The sequence below is a fragment of the Calliopsis andreniformis genome, chromosome 8 (assembly GCF_051401765.1).
Source record: "Calliopsis andreniformis isolate RMS-2024a chromosome 8, iyCalAndr_principal, whole genome shotgun sequence".
Lineage (NCBI taxonomy): Eukaryota > Metazoa > Arthropoda > Insecta > Hymenoptera > Andrenidae > Calliopsis > Calliopsis andreniformis.
Genome location: NC_135069.1, coordinates 3,297,877 through 3,314,835, shown reverse-complemented (window position 1 = coordinate 3,314,835; position 16,959 = coordinate 3,297,877). Strand labels below are relative to the sequence as shown.

At 48.5% G+C, this 16,959-nt stretch overlaps 2 protein-coding genes across 3 annotated transcripts in view; both read left to right on the top strand.

Moving 5' to 3' along the window:
• The window catches only part of LOC143182613 (protein turtle), a 39,556-nt gene extending 24,468 nt beyond the window's left edge, over nt 1-15,088 (top strand). Inside the window, exons 6-14 of one of the 2 annotated variants that reach the window (XM_076383725.1) lie at nt 545-832; nt 908-1,317; nt 1,785-2,056; nt 2,254-2,426; nt 2,639-2,707; nt 6,073-6,258; nt 6,761-6,988; nt 7,232-7,325; nt 13,733-15,088. In XM_076383725.1, coding sequence (XP_076239840.1) covers nt 545-832; nt 908-1,317; nt 1,785-2,056; nt 2,254-2,426; nt 2,639-2,707; nt 6,073-6,258; nt 6,761-6,988; nt 7,232-7,325; nt 13,733-14,927 — 2,915 coding nt within the window. In that variant the 3' untranslated portion in view covers nt 14,928-15,088. The remainder of the gene's footprint in view (nt 1-544; nt 833-907; nt 1,318-1,784; nt 2,057-2,253; nt 2,427-2,638; nt 2,708-6,072; nt 6,259-6,760; nt 6,989-7,231; nt 7,326-13,732) is intronic. The other variant, XM_076383724.1, reaches the window with a different exon arrangement.
• Nucleotides 10,301-13,138, top strand: LOC143182531 (uncharacterized). The gene is made up of 4 exons (XM_076383570.1): nt 10,301-10,308; nt 10,351-10,579; nt 10,646-11,170; nt 12,998-13,138. Exons 1-3 carry the CDS (start codon nt 10,301-10,303, stop codon nt 11,096-11,098), a joined length of 690 nt encoding a protein of 229 aa, XP_076239685.1. The 3' UTR covers nt 11,099-11,170; nt 12,998-13,138.
• Nucleotides 15,089-16,959: the final 1,871 nt, after the last annotated feature.

Below are 16,959 nucleotides of genomic sequence, written 5' to 3'. Positions count from 1 at the left end.
TCAATTCCACCCTCTTTCCCTCTCACATTGGTCTTCCTCGTCGAGTAAAATGGAGCAGCTCCGTGTTTTGTAGCCAGAAATATTCCTTTTTATCAGACCGAGGTTCGATAGATAAAATAACGAACGCTTTTCCATCATCGAGCCCCGTCTATTCATTCCTCGCTAAATAGAGAATGGCTATCTCTCTCTACGTCTGTTTATTTATCGACGTCGTCTCGCGAGCCAGTTTTCACGCGGACGCGGTTGCGAATGGACCAACGATGAAATCTCGTTTCGCGCTTTCACATGACGGGGGTTGAAGTTAAAAGCTTCTGCGGGACAGGACCGTCGTTTCAGCCAGGATATTGGTTGGCTCGTGTATTTCCTGCGTCAATGACGATACAACCGCCTGCTGGCGGGGTAGACAGTGGATAGATGTCGATGACTGTCCACGGAACAAGTTTATTGACTCTTTTTGGGTTACCTAGCTCGATTTTGAAATATGGTAGCTCTGGACTCTGGACAGGATACAATTTAATCAGGGCTTCTTTTTTCTTTTGCCCAGGTGGAGCGGTGATCATAGTGCCACCCTCGAACGAGACGAAACTAGAGGGTGACAAGGTGCAATTCTCCTGTGAGGCGAAGGCCCTGCCAGGCAACGTCACCGTGCGCTGGTTTCGAGAAGGTGCGCCAGTCACTGAGCTCTCTACGCTAGACACGAGGGTGTCCATCAAGACGAACGGCAGCCTCGTTATCAACCCCGTCAGCGCCGACGACTCTGGCCAGTACCTCTGCGAGGTGACGAATGGTATCGGCGATCCTCAGAGCGCCAGCGCCTATCTCAACGTGGAATGTGAGTCCCAGTGCTCTCGTAGTACATACAGCTCAGTCACCAGGATCGCTGCAAGCCAAATGTGTAATCTTCCAGATCCAGCGAAGGTCACGTTCACCCCCACAGTCCAGTACCTACCGTTCCGTTTGGCTGGCGTGGTCCAGTGTTACATAAAGGCGAACCCACCCCTTCAGTATGTAACCTGGACGAAGGATAAGCGGCTGCTTGAGCCTTATCAGTCGAAGGATATCATCGTTATGAACAATGGCTCCCTGCTGTTTACACGGGTCAATGAGAATCACCAAGGCAGATACACCTGCACGCCTTACAACGCCCAGGGCACGCAGGGCAGCTCTGGACCGATGGAAGTCCTCGTGAGAAATCCACCTGTGTTCACCCTCGAGCCGGAACCGATCTACCAGAAGAAGGTTGGAGAAACTGTCGAGATGCACTGCGACGCCCAGGAGGCTGAGGGTACTCAGAAGCCCACAATACAATGGCACAGGGTATGGTTCATAAACAAAGTTAGTTTCATCAGTAGATTGCACATTTTTATGCATTTATGGGAAAAAGTACATATGCAAAAATATAAATACAAGATATTAGAAATTGTATGCAGTTTCTAATAGCTAGAAGCTGAAATAAATTTTTAATTAGGTTCCAATATTCTAGTTGAGTTTATGGAAGTAGGAATTTACTCAGACACAGTATATTAATTAGTAAAGACATGCCTACGATATGGCTGACATATGACTTGACCTATTCTACTGACGCTGCTGCGCCTGGCCTGACTACTGCACGCGGTCAGTAGAATAAGCCCTGTGTCGAGTCAGACGCTCTTCACGCGACTTTCTCAGTGTTCCTACAGCAATTAATATTTCTGAAACCAAGCCTCAAACATAGTTTCATTATTCATTACACTCATCAATTCTTTCTCATTTAATTCACTTTGCATCACAATTTCTTTCCTCAGAGGGACGGTGCGTCCATCCAACGCAATCGTGCCAAAACCGTAGGAGGCAATTTGACCATCGAGAGCCTTCGACGATCAGACTTTGGGTTCTATCAGTGCATCGCGTCAAACGAGGTGGCTACCATCTCTGCCTCGACTCAGCTGATCGTCGAGGGCACGCAACCCCACGCGCCTTATAATGTCACAGGAACTGCGACGGAGTTCTCTGTCACGTTGACTTGGCTACCGGGATACTCTGGGGGGCCTGACTACAAGCAGGATTATACTATTTGGTGAGCAGATTTGTTAGCTATAGTAATAATAGTAACACATATTTATTTCATTGATAAATTATTACAGAATTAGATACTTATGTAAGAAATTTTTTTTCGCAATTGTTATTAGTGACGTGTTGGGCGAGATTCAGCATATACTGCTCTTAAATTTACTTGAGGGGATGTCTGACTATCTCTTACTTTAATATGTGTAGGTACAGAGAATCGGGCACGTCAGAATGGGAAACGATCCCTGTGACTCCGTCAGGCAGCACGACGGTGACGATCAACAGACTGACACCAGGTACACTGTACGAATTCAAAGTGATTGGGAAGAATGCGCTGGGCGATGGGATGCTGAGCAAAGTCATTACCATCAGGACACTCGGTAACGACCCCTTGACCCTCTCTCTTAACGTGCCGTAATCTTTACCACTCCTAGTCTAATTACTTCTAATTTCGCTCGAAATTTCGGGATGTTCGATCACGAAGAAATTTGCCACCTCGCTAATACCTACTAACAGTCCTCTCGTATTAACTAACTAACAATTGCCTCCCGTGCAAACTGTTTCCTTCTATTTCCGCCCTTCACCGTCGAAGACGTGGCACTGACGCACTCAGCGACTCCATCCTCGAGCGCCGGTCAAGCTGCAGCCACGGATCAAAGCGGTAAGATCGTCGATCCAATCGTAGCTTTTAATTAGTCGCGCTGGTTCGTCCCGATCGAGAGGGAAACACCAGGAAGCGTCGAAACAACTCGACGCGAGATAGAGCCTGGGTAGAGAATCAAAGGGACGATTCTGTATTCGAACGCGATCGACCATGAAACCGTCCGACTGGAGGCACCCTAAAAACGTGCTCGCTTCGCTAACAAAGAGGCTCGGTTGAGCGATTTCGTAAAGATGCATCTCGCGGAGGCTCCTCTCTTCTCCGCGACCAGTTTCTCTATGATGCTCTCGAGAGGACGCCGATTTTGCGCGAGAATTCCAAAGTTACGCTAAAACTTGCCTCGAACAGACACACAGAGGGAGGAACGAAGAGATAAAGAGTCGGAGGATAGGAGGAGACAGGGTGAGACAGAAAGGGAGCGAAGACTTCCGTCGCTCGCAACTTATCGTATCGGAAAACCCATCGAGCCGTTCATTCTGTTTCCGCTTTTATTTCCTTCCCTCGAATACGTCGGTTCATTGCCTTCCATTTGTACACACGTTGCCTCGATTTTTCCTCCGATACAGATTTCTATCCCCTTTCTAAAAGAAGAGAAACGAGCCTGTCCCCTTCGTCTCGTCCCCTAAATCCTTATCGCGCGAACCTACGCGTTATGTATCCCCCTTTCTACGATATTTCCATATTAATAACGACGAGGCATTTCTGTTAATAATCCACGAGCACGCATGTCCGATCAGAATCTTCGTCCCAGACGAGAATCCAGGGACATACGTGCACACGTCCCCTCGGCCTTCCTTCCACACGCTTCAATCTCTGCCTTTTTCCATTCCCATCCGTCGTCGCTGTCCACGCATCAGCGGCCTCGAAACTCGTTAGCCTGCCTCGAGTAACGCGATTACAGCCAGCTTAACGAGAATTCCGGTGGATCGGATTCGCGAGGATCTCCCGCAGTCCCGTTCACCCTTGGCGACCCGGTTATTACGGCACGACAGAACCACCCCTCGCCCGAACCTCACCCACGCCCTCGACCCTCTTCATTTCTCACGTTTGCCGTTTTGTTTTCTCTCGTTTCAGACATCTTAGATTATAATACTCTCATATTACCGACCGATTCCACGGGCAACCCGATGTTCCCGCCGATCATGCGACCGAAAGGTATCGATTATATTTTCTTTTCATTTGCCCTTTTTCTTCTCTTTCTGTTCTGCCACTTTCGTACTTCGGCTACTTTCTATATACGTAATTCCTTTTTTATTGCAGCTGCTTCTTTCATATCTTCTCGATAACGCTTTAATGAAAGATTTAATTTAGCCCTCGAGTGGACCCGCGAACTACCCCAATTTCCACTGTTTCGAAGCGTTTGCTTCCTCCCACCGATTGTCCTCCCTTCGCTCGTTGTTTCCTTATTAACTTCGCGGCATCCTGTGGGGGTAGAGGAGGCGGGAAGGGAGGGTCGTGATCACCGCTCGAGCATTTAAATTCCTCGGAGCCTCGAGGATTAAGCATCGTTATTCGGGTCAGTGGACACGAAGCAAGTGGATCGAAGAAGGTCGAAAAATCGAATAGTCGAGGTTGTGCTCCCGTCGAGCACGTCGATCGAGGGGCGACCGTGACGTGAAGGATCAATCTAGCTCGAGAACCGCGCGAAACGCGGAATCTCGTTAGCGAGCCGCCGCAAAATTGCCTTCCCTCGGCCGTTTGTTAGCACTGTTTTTCCCGTTTCCCAGCGACTCGATTGTCCTGGAAGTTTTCGAAGCGGAACTCGACCTCGTTTCGAAACCGTCGACTCTTCCGCCTTGCCGTTCAATAGAGAAATCCACCGCGACACTGTTTTTCACGCTCATTTCGTCCCGAGTGCTCGCCGCGCAAAAAACGCTCGAGCGGTCGCGTCTTATGCAGCCGCATCGAAGTTTATCTTCGAACGCGTCGCGGTTACACCCTCGACGCGACCGGCCATTTAATGCTGTTTTAGCTTCGCGAGTTCGTCCCAGGGGGTTGAAATTACAGCGAATAAACGGGACAGAGGCCCAAGGCCGAGCCTTTGTGCACCAGCTCGCCAGGGTTTCGAGCACCATCCAGATGGAACGTACTTCTCGAAATTAAAAGGGAATTGTATACGCTAATATCGAAGAGGAGAGAGCACGAGGACAGGCAGCGTTTTCGCGCGGCGATTAAATCATTTCGATTGTTCCTGGACGACGTCGAATAATTGCGCGCATTTTGGGATTTCGCGCGAAGCAGGAAGCGAAGTCCCGTTCCGGGGAGTCCGTCGTTTCGCACGAAACGGGAACGGCGAAACAAAAACACGAGGCTCGCCTTCGCGCGGGGGTGGTGGGAAGAATTTCAATTCGGCCAGCGCGAATTAATTGCAGCCACTCGTGTCCGTTACAGCGGTGAAAAGCTTTTCGCGAATACAATAACTCGCGTGTTGCAGTTATTCGCGTTGTTCCCTGCACGAAGGGACGCCTCCATCGAGGAACCATTTACATTTTTCTGAAAAGAATGGCGAGGATGGGCGTGAAGAACAGAGCACACGCGGTATTTTAACGTTTGCACGTTTCCTAATGCCTGACACTCGTGTGGTTCGTGGATTTATTCGGGCTCGTGCTCGCCCGCGGATATGAAGTTAACAAATATGGACATTGTAAATACCCCAAAAACGATCGCAAAAATATCGGCCATTTCGACGTATCGCGCTCGCTCGTGTGCTTGTGTATTTTTTCATGGCCCAAAATTTATCGTATTTTATCGGCACATTGTTTAACGTTCGCAAATAATCGCGAATTGTCGGTGGATAGTTTCATTGGGGAACGGGGAACAGCGGATCCACGTTGATCGATTGTTTCGTTACAAAACGAAACTCGCCACGTATTTTTTTTATTTTTCGGGAGTCTGTCGATTAAACGAAACGACGGAAAATAAATCTTGACGCGCGACGGTGCAACACTGTCGCGCTGCGATAATTCTAGCAGGCAGCGCAGAGATATTGATGCAACTTCTTGATGAAATTGGAGACGCGTGAGGTCATCTTCTTTCGTCACTACTTGCATATATAATGTTACCGCCTAATTACTTCCGGCATCCATTCATTAGCCGCGCTGACGGCCGTAATCCCGAGTCCGTTGTTTCCATCGTGACCGTAGACTGAGACTGAAACATGTAGGCCAACATAGTTGAATAGAGCAGCAGAGTATCTTGTAGGCGTGTTGGGTAAAGCTAGGGAATTAGAATCGCGAGGTAATGCTATCTTTGGGTACGCTAGAAATGGAGAAATGGAAATACTTTCGCTTGGTACATCTATCTAGTCTGTCCACGTCAATGAGCGCACCTTTTGTCCACACTGCTAATTTGATTTTAATCGCCAGGACCAAAGCCAGGTCCTCCCAGGAATCTCACGGTGACAGAGATCAGCAATGGCTTCCTGATAACCTGGCAACCTCCACCGGAACGTAATCACCTAATTCAGTACTACACCATCAAGTACAAGACGGATGGACCGTGGAAAACACTCAACAAGGGACAAATCCGACCTGAGGAAACGAGCTATTTAGGTGGGTGTCATGGATAACACATCCATTTCACTTGATATGATAATTCATTCTAACCCTTTGCATTTGGTTACCCCTTGAGGACAAAGTGAATGGAAAATCAGAACCTCGGGGTGTAAAGGGACTAGATGATAGAGATCTACTGAGTTTGTAAAGCCTGTCAGGGACTCAAATTTACCTACATATTTAGAGAACCGAAATCGAGATGTATCTAAGATATTCTGAAAGGCATAAGAAGCTCAAACCTCGTTCAAATATTACGACAGGGTGATCAATTTATCTGGCAGCACTTACAATTCTAACAGCAATTACAATAAATGCTGCCAACACTCGAAGGGTTTCCAGATAAACCGATCACCCTGTAGATTTAATTCATGATCTCACAAGATCTCTACCATCAACTGTACCTATTTATAAATTAGCCTCCACCCTCGTTCCATCCAAGATTGTTAAGTAAAGAAGCTTCTTCACAATTTTCTGTTCCACGTCGTCCCTGCGAGTACAGTGAAGAATCTGGTCGGTGGTAGGACCTACTATTTCCAAGTGTTCGCCTACTCAGCGACGAACTACGGCGTCAGCGAGCAGGTGAAATTCCCGGTGCCAGCTCGGGTGAAGCACAAGGCGATCACCGCTGGTGTCGTCGGTGGTATACTCTTCTTCATCGTCGCGATCATCCTTAGTATATGCGCGGTGAAGATTTGCAATAAGCGGAAGAGACGAAAACAGGAGAAAGGTAGGACAGGGGCGGCAGAAGTGTCCACTCGTCGCTGTATCTTCATGTCTGGCCTGCACCTGGGCTCTCAGTCGCGTCATGTCTTCTTCCATTGCATATTGTATGATAGAGGATATCGTGGGATGGTATATCAATGGGAAATGAGAGTGGAAGGAGGCAACGACGACCTGGTAACGCAGGAGCTGGGCGAACGCCTGTGTCCCCGAATGTATACCTAGTTAACATAATCTTGTAACATTGTAGAACTGCTTTCAGCGTATAGTATGGTGGCTTGCCGGGTCACCGACGCCAGGAACGGCGCAGGGCAGGGGCCCCAGGGAACAGTGCCTTTGAAAAAGTGAGTATCTATCGCGAGAAGTCCCATTCCCTTATACAGGTTTCGATTCACCCAATTTACCGAGTCCCCAAGGGGCATCTTTCGAAGATTTAATGCCAATTTGAGGACGTAGACCGAGGAGGTCGCACCTGCTCCGAGGATTTCGTTTCGCGACTGGAAATTGTTCTGCTGTCTCTGAGGAACGAATGCTGGGGCGGGAAAAATGAAAGGGGCAGATGCGACCTCGAAGAGATATACATCACTTAGGATTAGCCAGAGCTAGCAATTAAGACCACTCCACCCCCTCTTACGAGCATTAGGCGACCGAAGCACCTCAAGCATTTACGAAACCTTTCACGAGTAAGCAATAGCTGACAAAATATTTGAGCTACCCGATTACGCATATACATCTATATTGTCACGGATATTTCAAGATATATATTTACATAATCTTATTGTTCGTCTGACAACCCTTTCGTTGACTCTTGACTTTTTATCATTGAATGATAAACGTAAGTATGGGTTGCCCGACGAACAGTAGCTTCTCTAATAACATATCTCAGAGTAACTCGTAAGCCACGAGAGAGACGCGGGAGAGAATCCCCTTCTCTCCCCCCGTCTCCTCGATCCACTTGAAACAGCTATCACTTCCACCGATCCGAGAAACGAATAAAAAAAAAAGCAAAAGGACGAAACGAACCGAAGAGTAGAAAAGAACTGTTACCAAAGGAACCCTCTTTTGATCTTGCGCCATACATGAGACAACACGAGTCCGATATATGTCGCGTAGCGTGAAAACGGCAGACTAAACCGCAGCAGCAGAGGTATTTTGGACGAGGTTGGAGAACGATCTGTTTCGATGATCGTGGAGAAAGATCCGACGAATCTATTCGCGTCCGTCTCTGCGTGTGCACCGAGTTCTTCGGGCACGAGGGAACAATCGAGCGATACTTTTGCGCTCTGCCTGGTCCGCGAACTCGAAATAGTTCAGCTCGGTTTCCGAGCGAAATAGCTGGGCTCGCCGAGCTATTCGGCTCCCGTCAGATAGTTCGGTGCCCATTGGAATTCTCCCCCTTGACACGAGATAATTTAATAAACCCCTCGATACGTCGAATCGCCATTTGACGCCATTTCGCCAAGTGGACCAGACCGAGCGCGGCTCGCTCGAGCCTCGCGCCTGCACCGTCGCGTCAGCGTGCGTCGCGCGAGCAGAAATGAGTATGAAAACAGAGAGTACTGAGTTAACGAACGATGACGGGAGAGAAACGAGAAAACGATCGCGCGCACGGAAGCGTACAGTCGCGACAGCGAGCACGCTCGGCCGACGTCATCGCACTTTTCCCGACGAGAACCGTACGTATATGCATATGAGAATCGGCCTCGATAACCGAGGTGTTCAGCTTTGAAATCACGCCAGGCGGACTGCACGTGTAGTAGCGGGTACTCAGCCGACTATTATGATTTCCATCGTGGCATCCAAAAGTCCACAATACGACTGCAGTGATGCCTATTCTGGATCGTATGTCGCCTTTGTTTCCCCGCGACGAGCCATTTCGTTTGTCGTTCGACGTCCGTTTCTTTCCCCTCGCTTTTTTTTCTTTTTTACCACCCCCCGTTTCTCTCACCCCCGCCTTTTTCTTTTCGTCCCTTGAACCTGGCTGGCCAACGGCCTGGAGAATTTTTTCACGCGGATAATTCATTCACCGTCCTTCATTTTCATTGACGCCTCCCCCTCCTCGTTTTCTGCGATATTTTGTTCAGTATATTTATTTTTACTCGGATCGCTGACACGTGGAATCATAACCATCGAGTTTCTTGTGGGCTTATCGCGAGGATGTCCTCTGTCAGGAATATTCCCTCTTCTCCATGTACGTGTCTCCCTCTTCTGTGACTTTAAAAAAGGATAATGACTCTGCAAGCGTTATTTTAAATGTTTAAATTAAGTTCATAAAACTCTGCACATGATTTATCGCGAATATAACACTGCTGCGCGCCGATTTTCAGCGAAAATGCTCAGCAGCTGCCGCGGACCATAAATGTTTGTATTAACGTAATTAATGCTCATTTGATATTAACGTGGATAATATTAAACCATTACATACAGGCTGTATTTATGATCAACGGGAGTGGTTTCGCCTGTAAACGTATCGTTTCGCGAAATGCAAATTAACTCTAATCGAGGAGGATCCGATCAGATTTTATCGGCCGTGGGAATAAAAATTCTACCCTCCTAACTTCTCGAAGCACCTGCTCCTGTCGACAACTGTCCTCGTGATAAGCCCCCTTTTTTCAGTTGACATGCACTCGCGTATCTCTCGTGCAACTATGTATGTGTCTCTCGCGTTTTCCCGAGAGTTTTCTCGAAACGAGCCGATAATGCACGTTTATACCTACACGTATATCCAGAACGGGCTGGACGGTTCAGCCACTGCCAAGAATCTCACTCACAGGCCTGGATTCGTAGTCGCGTTCCCCTGATGTCGGTTCTTGTTCGCGGATATGAAAGGGACAAATGGTCCCTCGGCTGAAAAAGATGAAAGATTTATCGGGACGAAAGAAATCGTGGAAGCGTAACGACTCAGGGGGGAAACGCGCAAACTACGAAGACGGTCCTGTTCGAGCTTCGACGATCGATGCTCGGGGATCGCGATCAGAGCAAGGATCAGAAGAGAGCCAACGCGAGTTCGAGAATTGTGCCGGGGATCGAGGGGCTTCGGAGAGAAAGAGGACGGGGCGGTGTTTGGTAAAATCTTAACGGGTGAAAAGTGAAACCGAAAGGGAGAAAAAGTGGAACGAATCGAGCATATCTCTGGCACAAAGAGTCTTCCAGTGACTTCTTCAGCCGTTCCCCTCTCTCTCTCTCTCTCTCCAGCCGTCTCTCGCGCGGCAATCGCGATAGAAACGAGAGAAATATCGCCGAGGAAACGCGCGCTAAGGCGAACAATGCGGGTGAAGAGAAAAAAAGAAATGAGAAATGATATGAAGAAGAGCTAGAAATGAAAACGTGGGCGTCTCTTGTCCTCCTCTCTCTCTGTGTTTTCTGTAGGTCGACAAATCTAAACGCGTGCGGCGAGTCAGTCTCGACGCTGACCCGTTGCAGCCCGTTGAATCCGCAACTACCACCACCACCACCACAACCTCTTCATCAACCACCACTTCCTACGCAAGTAACCACCCCCGCCACTGCCACCTCGGAGCCGGTCCACGAGCAGGCCCCCCCGAACCGTGATCGTGACCATCACGCGCTCCACCTCGATAATCGAGATTACGAGAGCGTGTTTATCATAGAGAGGCGGAACAGTAAGCCTAACCTCCGCTAGCCACACTGAAAATAAACCAAGTACTACCACTACTACTACTACTGCTACTACTACTATTACTGCTACTACCATCACAACTACGTACCCGAGACAACGGTTGCTCCCGAGACCACGAAAATAAGATCTCGCCGACGGTATACATGTATGTGTTTGTGTGTGTCTGGAACACCTAATGCCGAACGATCGGTCCATCGATCGGTCGAGATCCGATCGATACCCTCGTGGTTCGTCGTTGATCGATCGAGCGAGCAAACGCCACTTGCCGCTGGGACTTGTCCGTTTACCAGTATTACTACTACTACTACTTACCTACTGTTACTACCACCGCTACTACTACTCTACTACTACTACTACTGCTACCATTACTACTACTACTACTACCATCACCTACTGTGCGAGACTACAGCTCTGCAATGTTACCTGCTAGGACCTACTAATCTACCACTACCATCTACTACTCTATCTACTACTTAGGATGATTGTCATGACTGTAGATGAGATCAGCAATACAGGCTATACAGCTAGGAGTCACACTAGTAACATCCAGTCAGTACCCTCTAAATACCTTCGTTCGGCGGACTTAGGGAGTACATAGATAAGGGACGAACCAAGACGGTAGATGTTCCAGTAGTCGAAACGATAATATACGCTTGCACGCGACGTTTGCGCGTCCCTCCACGCACACGTCGCGTGGATCGTTTCAACGAGACTTGCTTCTTTTGCGTAACTGTTCGAGGCTGGCGAACGAGGCTAATTCGCGCCGTTGCATTTCGAAATGAATTTCTCTGCCATTTACGTTCAGCTCATTCTCGATCTCGCCTCGACAGCAATCATCGTAACCGTAGTTATCAACTTTACGTTCTCTTTATTTCCTATCTGCCAGACACATAACATTCTTCGCATTATCTCATCGTCTTTTCTGTTTCTTCTTTACTTTCCTCACTATCGTTCTATCGCTCACTCGTTTATTGTTATTCACTTTGTTCACCATTATCACCACCCACCTTCGCTCGACCTTTCCACTTTAAACAGTCTGTCGTCTCTCGTTGCGCCACTCGCTCAATCGATAGACGATGCTTGAGGTCCAAGTGAATCGATGGCTCCGTCCCCTGACGAAGACAATAGCGATCACGCGTTGCAGTCTCTTTTAAGGGAACCATCGAGGCCACTTCGATTTCTTTGCGCGTTATAATCAAGTTCCATGAGGCTCGCGCAAAATTTTTGTAGATGCACCGTCTTGACAGTATTTCTTGTCGAGGAGTCGAGAGATAGTTTGCTTCATTTTTTTAGGACTACTTTGGGACCGACCCTGGCTACTAATTTGACTACATCTTTAACCCTTGACTATTGACATAGAGTCTTTATGATGAAAATTGTGAATATATGTCATACTTCGTTTCTACATCACAATTAACATCATATTAATTTTATAATTGTTTAATATCGACCGATTTTAATCAGAGTCTTTGTAACTTAAAATTCAGCGTCCATAGTTAAGGGTCGAATCGTGGAGATCGATAAGGGATGGAGCAGTATCCGCCAGTATCGGTCCCAAGCTATGTATTCTCACCTTTAACCCCTTTTCTCTTCACGTTACGATCTCGATCACCAAATTTCACGTAAATACCAAACGAAACGTTCGCTTTTCAATTACTTCTATCACGTAGCATGTCACACACTTTGACTGAAGCATGAGAAAGATCGAATAGTAATGCGAAACGCAATCGATAGTAATCAGGGTGCTTCACCATCGATCGAACTTTTAACCGATACTTGTTGTATTCTTTTTACTGTTTCCAGTCTATCGAATTTAGACGAGCCATAAAAAGACGCGTTCACACACGAACACACGGATATAAGCAAAGACAGCATATAGGTAAGCCGCTATCGCTGCGGCTCTACCCTGAACTGCATCCAGACACGACTTTTCATTGTATATTCATATTAATCGTTCATCACGATCGATGAACATTGTTGTCTGAATATGCTTGAACCCTTTCTCCCCTTTTTATCGACGACGTTTGTCCCCTACTTATTACCCATTATCATTTCCTCCATTTATTTTATTCTATTCTGTTCCGATAATTATTATCTGTCGCTCATACGCGTGTTACACTTTTGTTTCATTTTCATTGTGTGCCTTCCGTTCGGTACGATTTCGAGAAAGGAGAAAATCGAGAATCGCGAGACGCAACACCCCGATGGGAACACGTTATCTATTTGCTCCCTAAACACCACCGCCTAGAAGTAACGTTCGGTTATTTAGCGTTATATTTCTTATATCATTATCGCCACGATATTGTTTTTTGTGAATGTAATCGTTGTGTTACAACATTCTCTCTCCCCCATCTTTCCTTGCTGCCGGACCCGAAGGAGGAGAAAAGGTGACGAGTTTCGGAGCACCTAAATCCACGATTGCTATCACTAAAAAAAAAAAATTGGGCAAAGAGATCTAAAAAAAAAAAGAAAAAATATTTCAGAAAAAAAGAATGTCAAAAAATAATGAAAGAGAGAAAGATCCAGTCACTGGCAACGCCCACCCACCCACCACCCACATCACGCCCGACCACTCGTGCACCGGAATGCGCATGAGCATGCCTCCCCTGCCTGCATCCATTATTCGTTATTATATACGTACACGTAATTAATTATTAATAATTATCTTGTACGTTTAACTTGTACGTCTGCCTACCATTATTTTGTTCGTTTTTTTAACTAGCTCCTTATTTCCTTTTTGGTTCATGTTAACGTTTCGTGTCTTACGTCGTTGTTGCACGTTCTCGCTGTACGCGGCGGCCATTCAACATCGCTGGAGGAAACACCATTAGCTCCACAGTCTACTCTCAAACTCGTTTTTGCATACAAAGTATAGTAGACCTTCTTACAAGCAGTGTCGAATTAAATCACCAATTCTCAAGAAGCCTCAGCTTCAGCTGATTACTAATACTCTATCAAATCTGTGACTATTGTGATCACCACAATTTTAATTCGACACTGCTAAAAATTTCGCAATAAAAAGTCTCCTTCTTCCTCCGACGTTGAACAGCCCGCCGCCGATGCCAACCACCACAGCAACGCTCTCTAACGCTCCTTCTGTCCTACCCATAGACCTAGAAAAAGCCGAGTACCAGGTCTAAATCTCCTGCGTGAGATTCTGACCCCAGACACGCCTGACTCGTGCCGCGGCCGACCGCTGGGGAAAATCTCCCGCGCGGCCGACGGCCGCTTCGTCGTGGCGGACTCGGTGCTCAGCTCGGCGAACAACAGCATCCTGGACGCGTCGAGCAGCGACGACGGCGGCTTCCTGCCAAAACAGCGGCTGAAATCCTCCTGGCGGAGGCCGCTGGTCGGCACCAGCCAGCTGAGCCTCAGGTCCGACGGCAGCGGGGTCTCCATCAACGGGGTCCTGCCATCCATCCACCACCACGGGACAGTGAACTCCTTGGGGAGGATCGCGCCAGCCATCTGCACGATCTCGTCGCCCAGGTTCCTGGCCAGTTCACCCAGCGGCGCCCAGGTGCCCTGGACCCCTCTGTACCTCAGCGACCTCAGCTCCGTCAGGCAGCCGTCCTCTGGGGAGCGTTCTTTCCCGACGCCGCCCGACTACCTCCAGCTGCGAAGCATGCACCAGCGGTACAGCCAGGAGCTGCCCTCGCTGAAGGCCATCCACGCCGAGTCGAGAAGGTTCGTGCCTGTCCAGCCTCTAGCTACGTCCTCGCCGCCGCAGCCAGCGGGCAGGCCGAGGGCGAGGCTACCGCCTAGACACGCGAGGCACGCGAGGTCAGCTCCAGAGCTGGCCGCGTCCCCTGACCTGGAGACTTCGCCGGAGAGCAGATCGAGCAGCTCGGGGTTCGGTAGCAAGAACACCTCGCAGCAGAACCAGAGCTCGAGGAGCGGCAGCACCGTGGCGGAGTGGCGGCCACCGCCTTATAGACCACCCCCGCCACCCCTGGTGGGCAGGTGGCTGGAGCTGCAGGACCAGGCGAAGATCGGCCACACGCATATTCAGAACGCCGTGGACGCAGGCAGCGTCGATGGACACTATGAGTTTGACCCTGTCTCCTGCACGCCAACGCCCACGTCAGCCTCCACGCCGACTAGGGAGGAGAGGCCACCTGTGCATCAGATTCATGCTATACACGTGCCACATATCCACCAGGTGCACACTGTCCATCACCAGCCGCCCAGGTACAGCAGAGATAATATAGAAGCCAGGGTGCAAGCGATGAAGGCCGAGTTCCATCAGTTCCGCCAGCGGCAAGCGAGGAGGAGGCAGAGCGCGCACTTGGAGAGCGCGTGTTGACGGCACTGTTCACTAGGATTAAGCTGCATTGGGTAGATCGTTGCTCGCTATGGGCTCGTGGAGGTTTGGGGGAGAAGATTTTGAGGGAAGATTTTGAGAGATGAGCGTGGAAGATGATTGGAAAGGAAGATCGTGAGAGAAGAGAGAGGTAGATTCGTGGGCTACCAGGGAGCAGAGGGAGGAACCTAGCGAATCCCGGCTGTGACGAGAACCACGAGATTCCGATTCTGGACGTCGTGATTGTCATCGGAGACCAACTGTCAAAGCACAACGAGAATCATCGTACGCGATATAACAGTATAAGCAACTTCAAGTCAATTCTACTTCAGCTGGGCAACCATCTACAATACTAAAGAGCTGTTGCAAGCTCGTCGGCTCAGGATACATAAATTTTCGCCAACGCGACAACTAACGTAGTAGAACCGTACGTTAAGCGGACATCGTCGGAGTCTGATCGTTGAAGGAGGTAAAAGATCGTCGTTCCAGATCCAGCGACTGAACGAAGGCGATTCGAGTTCGACGATCGTTGTATTGGTCATATCCCGCGCATACCAACGACGCCTACGTCCGATCTGATGGACTGCGATTTTTAGCGATACTATATTATTAAATAGAAACCAGGAAACGCGACTAATGGGAATACGAAGGGAGGTGGAGGATGTTCGCTCGAGAACCTTGACGGAACTGTCTTTCGAAGTAGAATATTCCCGACTGATAAATTATTCGGAAAGACGAGGAGAAGTATGGGGAAAGTGATTTTCGGCAGATATGGTAAGACACGACGGCATGACACTCCAAAGAAACTGTACCGTGCTCCGTATACCTTTAACAAACGACACGTAAGATTAATCTTAATCGTACACTGTAAGTGATAATTAACAGAAGAAGAAAGAAAGCGAGGCGACAGAGGATTACACACCCACACGTAATTAAGATAATCGATTACACATACACGGATACATACATACGTACACAGAGACACGAAAACTACCAATGTAATTATATCGATGAGCAAATGGACTCGTGAAACGTGATATTAGGCCGAAGCTTGCCTCGAGATTGCTTAAGGACTCACTCGTACTGCACTGCCTGTTTAGGGTTTCGCTAGCGACCCAACATATTATCGGCACAATAATTTTTCTTAAGCAACGTAAAACGAGAATAAGTAACGTTCTTCGAATCTACGCGCGCTCTTGGTCGGCCCACGAGACTTGCGCACACGCGCGTGCACTCGCCGCGATTTCCACGACACTGCTCGATCCCCCAGCCTTTTCTACGTGAGTCGTACACATCAAAGGGCCGCTTTCTCTCAGCGCGCGAACTTCTTTTCCTCCGACGAACTGCCAACGAAAGGGACTCTGCCACTCCGTCTCCTCGTTCCGCGGGAAACGGATTCGCGGGGGAGGAAGGGGCTCGATTCCTTTAAATCGCGGCGAGGTGCACTCGTGTGGCACAGCCGATCGACTCGTGCATTAGGAAACAAGGGAGGAAGGGGTTACACACGTACACGTTATACACGGGAGACATTATGTAAATCGACACGACACGTACACGAGAGGAGAAACTGAGAAGAGAGCAGAGATTATATATATACATGGAAGATAGAGACACGTGATACACGCGCATACACGAAACGGCGTTCTTCGAGACCCACCTAATTCTCACCAAACGCATTGTATTAAATCATCTCGAGTCGAGGCCGAAGCCCGTGGACGGCCCGCAGAGTATTTGACGGCGAAATACGGGCTAATCTCGATCGAGTGGAACGAGGCGACCTAAAACGATCGTACCACCGACCGACTGTTCCATTGGAGTTTTCGAAGCTGCTGCTTCTTCTAGTTGCTTTCCTCCACCCATCCCCTTTTTCAGTTCACTCAGAGACCAGAGAGACGGACAGAGAATCGAATACTCTCGGGCCGCGCCACCGCGCGACCATTTCTCCCCCTCGACGTCTCAGCATTTTACTTTTTTTATAGTACAAACACTTATTTATACGTACGTATTATACATACTTATATTATATAAATATTAG

Bases quoted from the DNA above. Each gene is read 5' to 3' on its own strand.
- LOC143182531 (XM_076383570.1), top strand. The intron at 10,580-10,645 runs GTGTTTATCATA...AAATAAACCAAG, and splicing joins ATAATCGAGATTACGAGAGC to TACTACCACTACTACTACTA.